Here is a 16748-nt window from a genome sequence, read left to right on the forward strand (position 1 = left end):
AAAAGGGGGGGGGGGGGAAGGTCGACCGCACCCATCGACCCCCCACGGTACGCCCCTGCAGCCCAGGTGTGAATGCAAATAAAGTGGAATACAAGCTATGCGGCTCGGTTCCAGTAGATACAGAGAATATTTTGTCCTTCTTAACGCGTCCTACAAAATCGGAGAACAAGATCGGAGATCTAAAGATGCAATCTCTACCGTGCATCAATGGCGGCGCTGGATCTCAATAGAGATTCTTAAATAATATATAAGTTTGAAAGGCAAATGGGAAAAACCCACAAAACAGCAAATGGCCATATAATGCAAAACGATTTAAAATAAAATTAAAAATTATATCTAGCAAACTATATATTTACAATGAAGCAATGTTCAGCATTATATACCATGAAGTTAGCCCATTATTTTCCTGTGAAAAAATAAACTACAGAATCCCTGCAAGTGAAGAAGAAAAAAATAAAACAACAACAAAAAAAAAACCCCATCAATATCCTCTTTGAAGATATTTTCAAATAAGGGATTTACATTGATGCAACGATGTAAAGTTCAGCATTATTTACCAAGAAGTTAGCACATGATTTGCTTATGTTGCTGATCATGCGTGTAAGGCATGATAGAGGCATGCCAATGCTTTTAATAATGCCAATACATAATTTGTTTTTTAGTGATATTTTAAAGGTCCTTCACAGTATCATGGAACAAAGTACAGTATATCCAAGTATAAACAAAAACAAGTTGTGTTCATTTTATTACCTAGTGCCATTCCACTTGAATTGTTTACTTTCTATTTGTTATCTGCTTTTGTCTTTTTTTTTTGGTCTTATCTTGTGCTCATAACATATATACTATATATAAATGTTTATATACATTGGCTATTTGTAAGCATAGGCCTAATATAAATATAGTACTGTACTATATATATATATATTACCTTTTTGGGTGTTACAGTTACATATACATGTGACATTTCAATGATGCAAAAAAATTAAGTTTTTCTTTTTTGATCACCCTCATATTTTTACCATAAAAGCTTGATATATTTTAGCATAATAAAAAACAACCAGAAATGATAATAAAATATAATAAAGTTAATAACTCTCACCTTGTACACAATGGTATCTAAGGATAACGTACAGATATAGAAAGTTGGTCCTTGCTGTGGAATATTATGTGTAGATCTTTTACGCAGGATAAAAATCTACCAGAAGAATGGAAAATATCATATAATGTATCTTATTATATCAAATTCAAAAAGAAAAAAACAAATATTTAGATACTTTTATTAATAAAAATATATATATTTGTGTTGCCAAAGTCACCTGACTCAAAATCTAAAAAGCTTTAGATACTTGTTTTTCAGAAAGGCTACTTTTAATAAAATTCATACCTTAACCACGGACTGATTTTAGCCCTGTGGTTATCATTGTGCTAACTAAAATGAATAGGATTAATGACGGTTAGCAATAAACTGTAGAAATCCTGACTAACCTAGATGGCCTGGGCCCCTCTTCACTAAATTTTTCAAAAATATAGAAAAATGGAGAAAAAAAATTATATTCAAATTTAATTATGAGAGTGCTATTTCTGGTCATTTAGAGGTGACATAATCATAAATTTTCTCATCTCAGTCCCAGCCATTGTGGTGTTGAGGCGGTGTATATACATCCTCCATCTGTGAAAGTAACTCCCTGCACCCCTGTATTTCAAATCCTTGGATCTACCACTGCAACCAATGATTATGTCATTCTTACCTGGCGTCGGAAGACATCTTCTTGAAGGTCCACTGATGTAATGAAAACTTGACGTATGAAAGGCTTGTTCCTTTGTGCAGCTTCTCCAAGCATAGACTCCTCGCATGGTAACTGACGCCAGCAGAGAACCTGCAGACGATATGGGTTTGATCAGAATACATGCTCTCATACCAATACCATATTTAATACATACTTTAATTCAACAATAATAATAATAATTAGTAATAGAATAAAACATCATCATCATCAATTAGGATTGCTAAGTGTATAAGAAACGTAAGTTTACTCTACATTTGTCTTGGATTTTCTTCAATTTTGACTCTCACCCTTATGTTGTGCTTGGTAATGGAGCCCCAAGATTATGTATAGTGGAAATTATTGACCCAAAAACCCAATCAATGTCAATAATTAACTGATTAAAAATAATTTGAATTAAGAACTATGCATAGCATTAGGATTGAAAGTAGATAGGAAAGAAACCACCTGCCAAAAAGAACATGAAATAAAATGTGTTGATATAAGACAATCCAAATGTACTATGTTCATTGGATGTTTGGATTTTTTGGAAAAATAAACTACACAATCCCCACACGTGGAGAGGGAAAAAAAACAAAAACAAAAACAATCATTATCTTCTTTGAATATATTTTCAATTGATGGATTTACAATGAAGCAATGTTCAGCATTCTGTACCATGAAGTTAGCGCATGCTAAACTACAGAATCCCCGCAAGTGAAGAAGAAAAAAATGACACAACAAAAAAAAAAACCCCCCATCAATATCGTCGATATTTTCAAATAAGGGATTTATATTTATGTAAAGTTCAGCATTATTTACCATGAAGTTAGCACATGATTTGCTTATGTTGCTGATCATGCGTGTAAGGCATGAGAGAGGCATGCCAATGCTTTTAATAATGCCAATACATAATTAGTTTTTTAGTGATATTTTAAAGGTCCTTCACAGTATCATGCAACAAAGTATATCCAAGTATAAAAACAAACAAGTTGTGTTCATTTTATTACCTAGCGCCATTCCACTTGAATTGTTTACTTTCTATTTGTTATCTGCTTTTGTCTTTTTTTTTTGTTCTTATCTTGTGCATGTAAGGCATGATAGAGGCATGCCAATGCTTTTAATAATGCCAATACATAATTTGTTTTTTAGCATTTTAAAGGTTCTTCACAGTATCATGGAACAAAGTACATCCAAGTATAAACACAAACAAGTTGTGTTCTTTTAATACCTAGTGCCATTCCACTTGAATTGTTTATTTTCTATTTGTTATCTTTTGACATATTTTTCATGTGTATGTATGGGGGTGTGTATGTATGTGTGTCTGTGTGTGTGTGGGTGGGGGTGTGTGCATATGTGTGTGTGTGTATGTATGTATGTATACACACACACACATATATATATAGAAACATATTAATTTTTTAACTCAAACTCTTAATCACTTTTGCAAATGTTGACAGGAATGATTAAATTTGAAGTAGTTGCTAAGGTTGCATATTACTTTCAAAAATTCAAATCCTAACATTACATGGTTAGCAAGTTACTGAAATATTAATGATGAAACTGTAGAAGTGGTTTGGCGCAACGGGAATGGTTTGATTTTCCAACCTCGAAGGCGGGGTTTTAATCCCTCGCTGTGCATTTCACTTGTGTCCGTGAGCAAAGCAAGAGTAAGTTGGAGGAAAAAAATTACATAGATAAATAGATAATAAAACATGCGCGGATGAACAGCAGTTTGTGCCGTTGGCATCATTCCTTTGTCATTAGGTCAAGTGTAAAGTGTTTGTTTAGCTCTTTTCTTTTCATATTAATTTATGTTTTGTTGAATGACAAAGTAAGTATTCATTGACAAAGTATTTCAAGGCAGCAACCAATAGAATTTGCCCCTTAGGCATCGTTCCATGACTTGGGTAATAATGTGGAAAAGCATTGAGACATAGTTGTGTAGAACGCTACATAATGACCCACATATTATTATTCTTAATACAAATTGCATTTAATACAGTGTGTATATATGTTAATTTAGAACCGAAAAAAATATAAAACAGATGTTGTACTAGTGAAAATTCCTTCTGTATAAATTTCCAACTTATTAACAAGAAGCTTAGCTCAGTCAGCTAAACTGGAGGTAGTGACTGTGTGTGCACTGAACCGTGCAGATTTCTAGATCTCCGGTTCAATTCACATCGCTGTTCTCTTGTTTCAGGTGGAGAGAGCTAAAATGCAAGTTATGCACTGTCTTTCAGATGAGATGTTGAAGCCGTTGCTCCAGTGTGCACTATGGTTAAATAACACTATACTATTTGGAAAAGATTAGGGGATTGTCACCCAGTGTATTTTAATTTACTTTATTTATTTCCAGACGCAAATAATAAAAAACATGAAACACTTGAAACATGGAATATACAATACATTAACATCAAAACACGGCCTGAAGACTGCTTTAAAAGCAAACTTAATCACTGTCTTAAAAAGAAAAATTACAAAAAAACATGGAATATACAATACATTAACATCAAAACACGGCCTGAGGACTGCTTTAAAAGCAAACTAAATCACTGTCTTAAAAAGCGCTCCAAAAGGACTATTACACCATCAATTAACGGCTGTTAATAGATATGAATTTTAAAATGTTAACTTTAAAATTACCATAAAAACATTTTGAAATATAAATGATAAGAATAATATTGGTACACCAAGCTCAAGATAAGGTCTAATTAATGCATTAAAAATCTTAATTTTTTCTGATACTTTGTACAATTGTTTTAATTCAGCCTTTGGCTCCCATGTACAATTTTTGATGGTTTTGTTTTTTTTTTTAAATAAATATACCTTGAATATAAAAATATATTAATAAGAACATTACTGTCTCTACAAGAAACAAGTTGTCTAATGAAACCACACATTTTGGAGGCTTTAGATGTAGCATTCTGAACCTGCTCGCCCCATTCCAATTTACTATTAATTATTACACCACGATATTTTATGGATGATACTCTGGGTAATGCAAAATTTTCTAAGAAATATGCAGGCAAATTTTCTTTATTAAGCCTAGAAGAAATACTTACATCCATGACCATGCATTTATTTACATTAAGTTTCATACCATTGTTATTGCACCCAGAACAGACATTATTGAAATCATTTTGTAAAAAATCTCATCATTAATGAATTACTTAACGATGAGATACCAAATGTATTAATTTCATAATTATTTTGTTTTTCATGTCAGAACAAATACAAACAATATTAAGTAATAAAAATTGTGATTACCTTAAGTTTGCATTCATTAGCAAGCTCTTCAAACAGGTGTTGGGCTAGCTCTGCTGTTTCCTGCTCCATGAAGATGATACCTGTTGCATACTGGCCAACATCTGGTAAGTTTAAACCATAATTCGATCTGGTGACAAAAAAAAACAAAACATATAGAATATCAATCTCAAGATCCTGGGTTCGAATCCTCTCAGGTGACATGACCGAAAGGCAACAATACTATTTATGGAGTGTAACAAAACTTTATTTATGTACAGCGTCAGGTGATCTCAAAGGGATTTCCAATTATACTTACAAGTACTTATTTTTTGAATTTTCTTAAATTGCAAAATTTGTTTCTTGTTTTTACTAAAAAGGAGCCCAAAATATTTGCATGATGCATCAAAAGAGTACTTTTCATCATGCGATAAATAATAGATTTGATACATATGAGGCTTGTGATCCCTTGTGTTTATTTATTTCATACTCTATTATTTATTTCATACTCTATTATTTATGTTCCAAAATATTCTCAAGTTCCATGATACACCACTGAAAAGAAGAGGCAGAAATATTCCATCTATTCTCGACATGGTTGTGAAGAAAAGCCACTTAGATAAAGGAAACTTTATCAGGGATACCTTCAAAAAAAAAATTCAAGTAACAACCACCTCATTTTTAACTGCATTGATTTTAACCCATTTCATATTAATTTACTGCATTATACTGTTCTCCTTTATGATAATGACAATTGTTGTTTCACTTCAATTTATTTAGTTCTAAAAGCAGTATCATTCTAATGACAACCTTAAGTCAATGTCTGCCAAATGTCTTTGAAAAGACGGCTATTTGTACCAGTACCAGTTAAGCATCAAGGAAACCAAATTCAATGTTCATCTTGTTTTGATGTCATGACAATAAAGTTCATCTTTAAATAAAAATTGATTTTTAAATATATTCTTTTTCTTTTTCCACATTGTAAGCTTTAAAATGATGTGTCTTTTACTGCAATCGACTTACTATTGCCTAAGTGAGTAAAAGTATTACAGCTTCTCTGTACTAAAGTATATATTACTGCCACATTCTTAGGCTAATTACTTAGTTTAACTATTAGCGACATTACGCTGGTTTTGGAATGGCAAGACTCATACGGTTGATAAAAAATTATTACCGACTAAGATTTCTATATTTATGTCACTTTAATTGGGGAACACAACAATGGTATTTATATTTTATTAGTAGGTTCATTTCTTTTTATTACTGAAGCAATTAAATTTGACTATTATTCTTCAAATTGTGAACTTTCACAAATACAAAATTAAAGCAATTTAAAAAGGTCAAAATTTAGAACAGGAGGAACTATCTCAAAATGATGAAGACTTAAACGGATGCTAACTAGATTAAACTAGTTCTGACTGGATTAAACTGACCCTATCTAAATTAAACTGAATCTAACTGGATTATACAATCAGATTTCAAGTTTCATTAATTGTATGACTTATATCCACACTGTCTGTCATCAACTGTATGCAGTATTTTTCCATACTTAATATTTGAATTTTAAAACTTGAGTGACTTACTTAAGTTCATTTTTGTACAGATCATGAGGAATGGCTGCTAGAATACCAGCACCATCTCCAACATTTTCATCAGCTCCACAACCCCCTCGATGATTCATCCTAATCAACATCATTTCAGCATCGCGTAGTACCTACAAAATACAAGATAATATTGATATCAGCATCACTTAGTAACACTAACCAGATACATGTAATAACCAGATCAAAATAATACAGCATATGAGCTATGTAGGATTCAGGGTGTTAAAAAAAACACTCTTTCATTTCATATATACTATTAAAAAAATTGAGCATCATATTCCATAACAGAAAGGCAATGGAAGATATGGAGGGCAGTGGCATCTCTAAGAGTTTTGACATGAGGGTGGTGATGGGGGGGGGGGGGGGGGGGGGAGGTTGGCGATGGGTGGATTGCAAGTGAAGTGCTAATTTGGAGAATGAGAAGGTAACTGCTTGACTGCAGCTGTTGTGCTTAGGGGAGGGTCAATGTAGTTTTGAGCATTATATTTGGCAGTATTTTTCTCAATCACACAAAAAATCTTCCAGTCAAATACTTATTTGTTAAATGTTTACATTGTGATTGTATCATGACTTGACAAGTCTTAACTATATAAACAAATATACCAGAAAAGATCATTTGATCTGTCCATCACTGTAACATTGTGAACTTTTAAAGTATACAAACTATATCCAGTGATATGATTGTAGAGAGCATCAGTCAAAAGCATGACCAGAAGAAACGCAATTGGACAGACTTAAAACAATGATAGAATCATGCCCTAGCTGCATGCATTTCCATATTATTTATTCACTATAAAGCTAACACAATCCTAATTATGACTGTGCTTTTGAAATACTGAATACGTATTGATAAATATTATATGTACTGACAGATGTACTGAATTGATGTATTTTCCCCTCAAAATGACAAAATGATAAACAATAATTTTGAAATTAACTTGCTCATTTTGTAGAAACATACAAATTTAACTTGAACATAGAAATTATTAATTTTATAAAATAAAGTACACTGATTGATTTTTAAAATGAGTACCATGATTTTCATACTGGAAAGGATGAAAAAATAATAAAAACACTTCCAGCAACTGGAAGTGTTTCTATAATTTTTTGCTGTAAACTATCATGAGTAAACATTTTTTAAATAAACTAATTTCTATGTTCAAGGTGATAATTATCATGTTACTGTACTTCAAAATGAGGAAGTTAATTTCAAATATGATTTTTATGATGTTTATGGTGTTGTTTTTTTTTGTATTTTTCATGGGACAAGATATTTTTAAAACATAATGGGATAGTTTTGTTAGACAGAACAAGCCATCCATAATCAATTATCAATAAATATTAATATTTTAATTTTAATTAATCACTAATCAAATATTGTTCGGGCTTTCGCCCATTCCCTATCCGGGCAATGCATGATGTTTTTCTCCTATATGCTTTTTGCCAAATAAATATTATTATTATATTATTATTATCATTTAAAATCAATAAATCTTAATCAAGGAGCTTGATAAGAGATCAATATTAAATATTAGAAGTTACCACAATAGCTTACATTAAAGCTTACAAGTAAAACAAACTTAGAGATTTTCTACATTTCTTATATTACTTTTATATTCACCTACCTATTTATATATTTGTATGTACTGTTTGAGAGCCTCTTTTAGTCAATTTCGTTCTTAGGGCGAAACTTGTTTTTTCTACTTTTGTTGGCGAACTCACCGGTCACCAATAATGATGATTTCGAATAAAAATAAAATTTTATTTTTGGCCAAACAAAAATAAAAGTTTTTCTTTATGTTCATTACACCCACTGCTGTCTTAAATTTCTTCCTAATTATATAAATTTAAAACATTTAACCATCCCATTACTACATTGTTTGCATTCACCAATAAAATTTTATTTTTATTTTCTCCTCCATGTGAATGTTTTTAGCAAAACCATTTGCTCACATAAGAAAACAGAATTTTCCTTTTATTTTTTGTTCTGCCTCCTCTGATAAAAAAAAAAATAGGTTTGAGAAACAAGGTATAAAAAAAAGTCTCACTTAGAGCCCACCTCATGAAATATTGTTGAATAAATAAATAAATTCTAGGGAAAATGATTGTGTAAATTTGGCATTTATGACATCCAAACATATGGCAACAGCTGCTGTCCTTTGTAATTCAACTTTAAGACAGCTGGAAGAGCTGTAGGTTTATCCTTCAATCTTTGCTTCCTCCCAAACTATGCATAACCTTCACACATTCTCGATCATGAAACATATAAAGTATCTTTGCAATGTCTGTACCTGTTTTGTACCTATTTTAATTGTTGTTTAGTTTCACTCATGATACTGCTCAACAATGTTCCTGTGCAGTACTAACATGGTTTGAGGTGAATTCTACTTCCCGAAGTGTTAGATGATTGGGAAACTACCTCCCGACACAAAGAGGAGGGGTGTAGTTTGCAGGTACAGTAGGGGTGTGGTAGTCGATTTTTTGGTAGTATGTATTTTCCCTGTGTACCAGTAAATTATGCATGCGCAAGGAAGTAGTAGCAAATACCGCACCCCATACCAAGTGGATTTGACCCATGACATATTGTTATTACCTAATAATAGTTGTGCAGTTGCAAATACCGCACCCCATACCAGGTGGATTTGACCCATGACATATTGTTATTACCTAATAATAGTTGTGCAGTTGCAACTACTGCACCCCATACCAAGTGGATTTGACCCATGATATCATTGATTTATATTATTCCCTTTTTAAAAAACAAACTTGTAATGTTTTATTGAAAATACTGCACAGAAATATATAAACTTAAATAATTCATTGATTCAATAAGGAGACTATAAAATTACTGTTACTTTTTAATTGAGCAAAAACAAAAAAAATACAGAATTTTAAATAATTGCTTTTATTCTTAAAGTTAATAGTTTTAAATTCAAATGATTAAAATGAGGAAAAAATTGCTTTCAACCATTTTAAACAACTTTTCTTATATTCTTGTTCATCGGGCTGAAAAAAAGTGCTAACCGCGTGACCGGTGGTTGGGGACATCATGAATGTCCCCGAGGCATTTGTGTGGAAAAAAATATAAAAAATAAACTGTTGGTCATATAGAGTAGTACAAATAACATTTGACATGCTATTAAAAAAACTACAGATAATTTACTGTTTGCACAAAACAACTTTACAACCATTTTATATGGGTTTCGTATACACGTTGGCTGACCCCCCCAAAAAATGCAATATTCTGAACTGAATCTACCTTGTGTGACTTTTCTCCACTGATGTTGACAACAAAGCCAACACCGCAAGCGTCTTTTTCAAATTCAGGCTGGTAAAGCCCTTGAGCAGGGGGAAGACCATTTGCCATCAGTGTCGGAATTGAAGCCTTTGCATCGGCAATCCCACATGCCCCTGGCTCGGACATCATTATTATCAATTATCAACCTGAAATATAAAGTGATATAAATGAGTTTACATTACATTACATTATGTAGTGTAATGTAATATAAATGAGTTTACATTACATAAGAGGTCCTTGTCTCCTGTTAGCCACTCTCCCATTAGTGTACTGTATATATCACATACATGGATTTTTAAAATAAATTTAAAAAAATAAAAATATTAGTTAATCAATAACAAATTTTAATTTTCAGTAATTGAAATTGAATTGTACTGGATAGGAATTATTTCCGCATTCAATCAATTTTCTCACAACACCTCCCCCCCCCCCCCCACAACGCCCCCCCCCCATTATAAATGAGTTTACATTACATTACATTATGTAGTGTAATGTAATATAAATGAGTTTACATTACATAAGAGGTCCTTGTCTCCTGTTAGCCACTCTCCCATTAGTGTACTGTATATATCACATACATGGATTTTTAAAATAAATTTAAAAAAATAAAAATATTAGTTAATCAATAACAAATTTTAATTTTCAGTAATTGAAATTGAATTGTACTGGATAGGAATTATTTCCGCATTCAATCAATTTTCTCACAACACCTCCCCCCCCCCCTCAACAATGCTACCCCTGTATCATGTAGGCCTACGTATACATGTGTTTGCTTTATTTAATGTGAATGTAGTGCATAACCTGAGTCTGAGGAAAATTAATAATACTAATAGGCTCAAGCATGCAGTGCTAACTAATACTGTACTGATAAAACTAGGCAACATGAATGCCCAACAAATTACTGTTAGATATATTTTACTTAGAATAAAATCCACATTATTTTAGTCTTACCGTGAAGAGTTTTCCTAAGGGTAGGTGCTTACGCCATACACAACATCAACACATTCTTACAGCAGAACTAATAATAAACCCCAAAAATGTTGGTCTTAGCCTGTTATCTTATTATCTTTAACTTTAGATTAGAGAGGTTTAGACGATCACATTCTAACATAGGGTATTTCCTAATTGTAAATTAATACCTATACGTACAATTCACTAAAAATACCTCTATAAGTTACTATTAAAATATGCAAACACATCTTTAAAAACATAATTATCTACAAGACATTTCTTCCACTGAATAAAGGTGACATACAAAATATCGAAAAACAAGCGATCATAACCCGTTGTCAGTGGTGGCTGCCGCGGGCTCAGAAGTAAACAATAAAGAAAATGGCACAAAAAGGTAAACTAACACTTTCATACTATTATTGACGCGGGTAAAACAAAACTCGCATACAACCTACATTCAATATTAGTCCTATCGTTGTTTATGTTATACTTATTCACATTTTTCAATGAAGATGTACCTACCAAGCTAAACGTGTGTCGTTTCTAATTTTCTTCACAGACTAGAGATCTGCACTTGGATGGATTTATTTCACATCAAAACATAAGCCGTTCACGGCTCACGAACCGATCACGCTTTTCGCATGCTTCTTATCTGGAGGCAATGGATCCAACCAATCACAACGCAAAAGTATGGAAGGCTAGCTTATTAGGAAGTTGGATTACCTTTAGAGAAGATGACCAAGAACATTTCAGCCAATGATTGAAGAGTATTAATCGTGGCAGAAGCATGTTTTGCTTGGCGCTAATGAATGAGTCTACGATACGCTACATTCCGGTTTGTCAACAGACGGTGCTGGGAGTGAAGTGTACAGTAATATAAGAATATTGTACTGCATAAATTAAAATCGAATGATGAAAATAAATATATATTAACACAAAAAGGACGTCATTTCTGAATTCTATATTAGCTGTTCTCTGCCATTAGAAAAGCTGATACTTGCATTTCTTTCATTTCAACTGATGCTTGGCCATTCGATTGCAGACACACCGGCTTGTGATTAATATTTTTGAATACCCGGCGATGGCAATGCTGTTCAGCCTCTGAAAAAGGTCTTATTTGGTCTCATCCTAAGCCTAGGCCTTGTGGTGGTCTGCAGAAGTCGGACTTTATTTGTCTCGAGATTGCTTTATTCTGAACATTGTTTATATTAGTTGATATGCCTTACAACAAACAAGCAGACACTCAAGAAGGGTCGTTTCTGTTGCCCAGTTCAAGAATTCAGACATCTCAATTAGGCCCAGGTTTAGGTCTAGGCCAATATTCGGAGCATGGTGCCCCAAATAATGGTGACAATCCATATTTGGTTGGTAGGCCTATTCAAGAACGAAATGAATGGAAGGACAATCTAGAGAAATCCTACCTACAATCGATTGAGCAGGGGACTTATGAGTCGATAGGAATGCCTATTCAGAGAGAAGAAATTGTAAGAGAAAGGACGTGTAAAGATGCGGGAAAAGATGAATTAGTCGTGAATAATAATGCTTTTGGCCTTGATGCGGTGGTCGATGATTGTGTTCAGATTAAGTACTGTGTTGAAGGCCTAAGTAACTATGAACTGGCTGTAAAAGGTGAGTTGTCTGTGTAGCCTAGGCACTCCCCGGTCCCCCTCCTGTATCTTTTTTTCCATTCCCCGTTTTGCATTTTAATTTATTCCAGCATGCAAATAAACAGATATGAGAAATTGACGTGAATAAAGAGGAGCCAGGCCTTGGCCCAAGGCTAGGCCCCAGTCTGATTATTGTAATTGAAAAAAGAGTTAAGGATGGCTATTGTTACACCAGTTTTTATACCAATTCTTAATTCTGATTGAATAATTGTTATTAACTTATTCCAATCCATAACCTACCATTTGTAAGAATAAAGATGAATGTTGGTCTAGATAAGACTTCTTCATTGTATTCTTTGTCTCTTTTTTGTTGTAGGTATTCATGTTGACGAGCGTATTCTACCAGGTTTCAAGTACAGAGTTCGAACGCTTGGACTGAAAAACCGATACTTACTCAATGGAAAAGCACTCCATCTTATAAATATTGGCCAAGGATATGGCAAAAGACTGACTTTTGAATCAAATCTTCACAATATGAACACAAACTATTTTTGGTCAGATTCCAGCGATAAAGGATATGGATTCAGCATTGTAGCTGTTGAACACGGCGACAAATTTACCGTATGTAGCTTAGAGCGGCGGCCAATCGGACATGCTGTTATAGAGGATGTTGATCCATCACAAATTGAATTACATTCTGAAGTTATTGGCAAGAATATTACTAAGGAAGTCAGTTTGAGAATGCGGTGTAGAGTGCGATACACCTGCGAGCCTCATGGAATGATGTCTTTAAGAGCAGATGAAATGGTTCTTGTCAGCGGATTGGCAGTGGTCACAAAGAGCCAAAACCAATCTAAAGCAATCACAGAACTGATAAAAAACATTGAATTGATGTCGATTGGACCCTGTTTATTTGTAAAGGAGCAATGATATGTTTTGCCATTGTTAACACTTACTGTATGGTTGTCCGAGGTTTAGACTTTGTATGTTGAAGCTTTAAATGACTATGAATAAGGACAGTAATCTTGAAGTCTTTGTTCACTCAAAATTCATTCATAAATTAATACACATACAATATTTGACTTTCCAAGTGAGCGATTTCTTCCAGTTGAATTCAGAAATTAATTGCTTCCGAAATCTGTAGTGCAGGGCACTGGAAGTAATATTTATGAATTATATTGATGGCTTGAACTGGGTTATAACCTTTCTGGTTCATGAAGTTTTAATTGGTTGTTTTAAATTGTGTATTAATGTTATACTGAGAATCAAATTAATTTTAATGGATGTCATTTATAATTACCATATTGAAATTGTATATATATAATGAAGACTAATAAAGATAGATGAAAATCAGAATGACTGTTTTGTGTTTTAGTATACAACCAAATTAATGGGCAAAAATAACTTTTTAGAATATGGGTAAATATCACGTTTGTTGTCTAAACCTGATAATGTCAAGCACTTCAGCAAATTGGCATGCCAGTATTTAAAAATACTATTTCTTGATGTGTCTAATCTGTAATAAATAAAACAAGGTCACATTAATTAAACAGTGTTAATATTTAGGAAGATAATTATATTTAAACATATAATTGCCACACAAAAATGTGCAGAGGCAAAATTTAAAAATATACATACAGTATAAGCTAAGGCCTAAAAAAAAATGTTATGTTGGTTTAACGGGCCCAAAATATAGGGTAGGTAGAGATTTTTTTCTCTTTTCTTTTTTTTTTAAATGCTGCAATATTCAGTAAAGGCCTTGAAATCTATCAAATCAATTAAATTAGCCTTTACAGCCCCTAATTGTCATATTTTTCGCCTTGGACCTCTTTTGAAACATTTTGGGTGACGCCCAACCACATTCACTTTGCTCACGTAAACTTGCATCGTGAAATTTAAATAAGAATGTATAGGTGCAGCCAATTTTTTAGGGTCGGTCGGGTTACGCCAACATAACTTTTTTTCTTTAGGCTTAAGTATCAACACTTAAGCCTATTTTCAGGGAGCAGGAAGTGCTACCTCTTTATAATCCATAATCCATAATAGGCAAAGTGCTTATTGTATGATTGATGATTGCCTGTGCAAAAATTCAAAGGAGTGAATACCAAATAGTGAGCCCTCTATTGACACTTTATACAAAAAAACTACTGTATACAGTTGAACTTGCCTAAGTCGAATCCAAAGTAGCATTGAAAAATTATTGCGACTTACGATAAAATCCGACTTGAAGATAATTAATGGAAAACACAACATTTTGGCATGTAAAGTTAGTTTACTCAATAATTCCTCCATGGTACAAGAATAGAGAAAATTTTCTCTATGGTATAAGTACGGACCTCCTCCACTACAGTACGTTTACGCTACCCAGTACTTAACTTGCAAGTACAGTCCCGCCATGGGTTTAGCCAGAAAAACTAAATAGGCCATCCAAAATGGAAGCCAGTGGGTGTGGCACTGAGCCCATCCCCACCGAATATTGGTACGAAAACAAAGTACATTCGATCAATAAATGTTTTTATCAAACTTAAATATGATTTAGCTTTAGTTTAATATAACATTCGATAGATTTGAAGAATATCGTCGCTCACATCACGAACTAACACAATTAAATTCAATTGTGTTAGTTCGTGAAATCAAAAAAGCGCGTCAAAATACGCACTGCTGTCGTTAAGGACTTTTTGTGTGGTAAAGAATACAAAATTGCTTAACAACCAATACGCGCTCGTTTTGACGCGCTACTGTGATTTCACGAACTAACACAATCTACTTTGATTGTGTTAGTTCGTGATGTGAGCGACGATATAAAGAATTTGCTAATGGTAGACCAGCCCCAATTAGGCTAAGCTGAACTGATTAGGCCAAGCCATCACAGTAAAAGTGGCCGTCCTAAATAATTGTAGGCCGTACAAAAATGGCTGGACGGCTCACTGGCTAAGCCTATGCATCCCGCAGACAGGACAAACAACTTCAAAATGAAAAAGACTGCAAATGTTGATATCTTGATATTTACAAATTTAATTTTTGTAGACAAGAGCAAAGTTCAAATCGAATATTTGATTCTAGTATAGAAGAACTCAACATTTTGACAATACAGGTGGAAACAGAATAGATGCTCAAAATACACATTCACATTGGGTATATGTTTACATAAAGGAACTTAAAAAACAATTCACTACATTAATACTGGAGTTTTCTCTTAGAAATCAGTTAACACAAACACATGCCACTCAGTTGACTGTTACAGTTTGTAACATTTATACTTCTATCAAATAAAAAATGTTGGTACACATAAAAAAATGTACCTCATAGGACCACATATCTATATTATAAATCTTTGCTTAAACCACATATTCATTATACAATATATTTTGTATATAGAATTTGTGTGTAAACCAATGACAAAGGCTTTATATAAAATTATGCCTGAAATTATGACCTACCTACAGGAGTTCCATTGTCTATTATTAATGGTGGGATTGACAAATACATACAATGTAGCAGTTATATGAAATGTATAAAAAAAACAACTTTTAGTGATAAATAGTGCTGGACGATGGATTAAGTTACAACAATACTACAGTAATATTATATCAAAAATTGCGGAAAAGATATGCACCAAAAGTAGAAATCAAAATATAACAGGCTGATCCAAAGTTCAATATATCGCTCCTGATATAACTATGTATAAAGCAAAGTTTAAGGTGATGATGTGATGAACATAAAGAGCACCACATTAGATATGCAAATTATTATGCAAATATCATATATTTACATATTAATGTTTACATTAACAAATTAATGTATACACTTACATATTAATGTCAACATTTACATATAAATGCAAATTATGCACTTAATAAACATATATTATATATATATATATATTATTTAAACCAGTCACTCGTCGCAAAAATCAATTTTTATTAATACAGGGTTAAAGATGAAGAGCTATAAAATGGTAAAAGAATCATCTAAATCCGACATTTCCTTATGAAGTTACAAGCGTTCAAAGTTTATGATTTCTGGCATTTCTCAAGACAAAAACCATCACCAAATTGTTAGAATTACATTGAAAATAGAGAAAATAACAGCATGCCATGATGTATAGATATATAAAGGTTAGTTTAGTGCAATAAAATAGATTTCAGCATATTTTGAAGCATGATTTGCAACGAGTGACTGGTTCAGTATATATACTGTCTCTTATCCCCATCTAGATGTGTATAAGAGACAGAACTAACACAATCTACTTTGATTGTGTTAGTTCGTGATGTGA

General features: G+C 32.9%; 2 protein-coding genes across 3 annotated transcripts in view; one reads left to right on the forward strand and one right to left on the reverse strand.

The window, feature by feature from the left end:
- The window catches only part of LOC117119745 (putative glutamate synthase [NADPH]), a 33637-nt gene extending 22104 nt beyond the window's left edge, over nt 1-11533 (reverse strand). The window contains exons 1-6 of one of the 2 annotated variants that reach the window (XM_033264604.1): nt 10866-10981; nt 9876-10060; nt 6596-6726; nt 5037-5163; nt 1749-1877; nt 1100-1195 (exon numbers count right to left, since the gene is read on the reverse strand). In XM_033264604.1, the coding sequence (XP_033120495.1) occupies nt 1100-1195; nt 1749-1877; nt 5037-5163; nt 6596-6726; nt 9876-10043 (651 nt within the window). In that variant the 5' untranslated portion in view covers nt 10044-10060; nt 10866-10981. Of the gene's footprint in view, nt 1-1099; nt 1196-1748; nt 1878-5036; nt 5164-6595; nt 6727-9875; nt 10061-10865; nt 10982-11387 lie in introns of those variants that run through there. The other variant, XM_033264603.1, reaches the window with a different exon arrangement.
- A 155-nt stretch (nt 11534-11688) lies between these two features.
- LOC117119746 lies at nt 11689-13828 on the forward strand. Its single transcript, XM_033264606.1, has 2 exons — nt 11689-12494; nt 12849-13828. Exons 1-2 carry the CDS (start codon nt 12083-12085, stop codon nt 13400-13402), a joined length of 966 nt encoding a protein of 321 aa, XP_033120497.1. The 5' UTR covers nt 11689-12082; the 3' UTR covers nt 13403-13828.
- Nucleotides 13829-16748: the final 2920 nt, after the last annotated feature.

Source organism: Anneissia japonica, unplaced genomic scaffold, assembly GCF_011630105.1.
Source record: "Anneissia japonica isolate Jap-2015-1 unplaced genomic scaffold, ASM1163010v1 scaffold11151_len745516_cov174, whole genome shotgun sequence".
In the NCBI taxonomy this organism is placed as follows: domain Eukaryota; kingdom Metazoa; phylum Echinodermata; class Crinoidea; order Comatulida; family Comatulidae; genus Anneissia; species Anneissia japonica.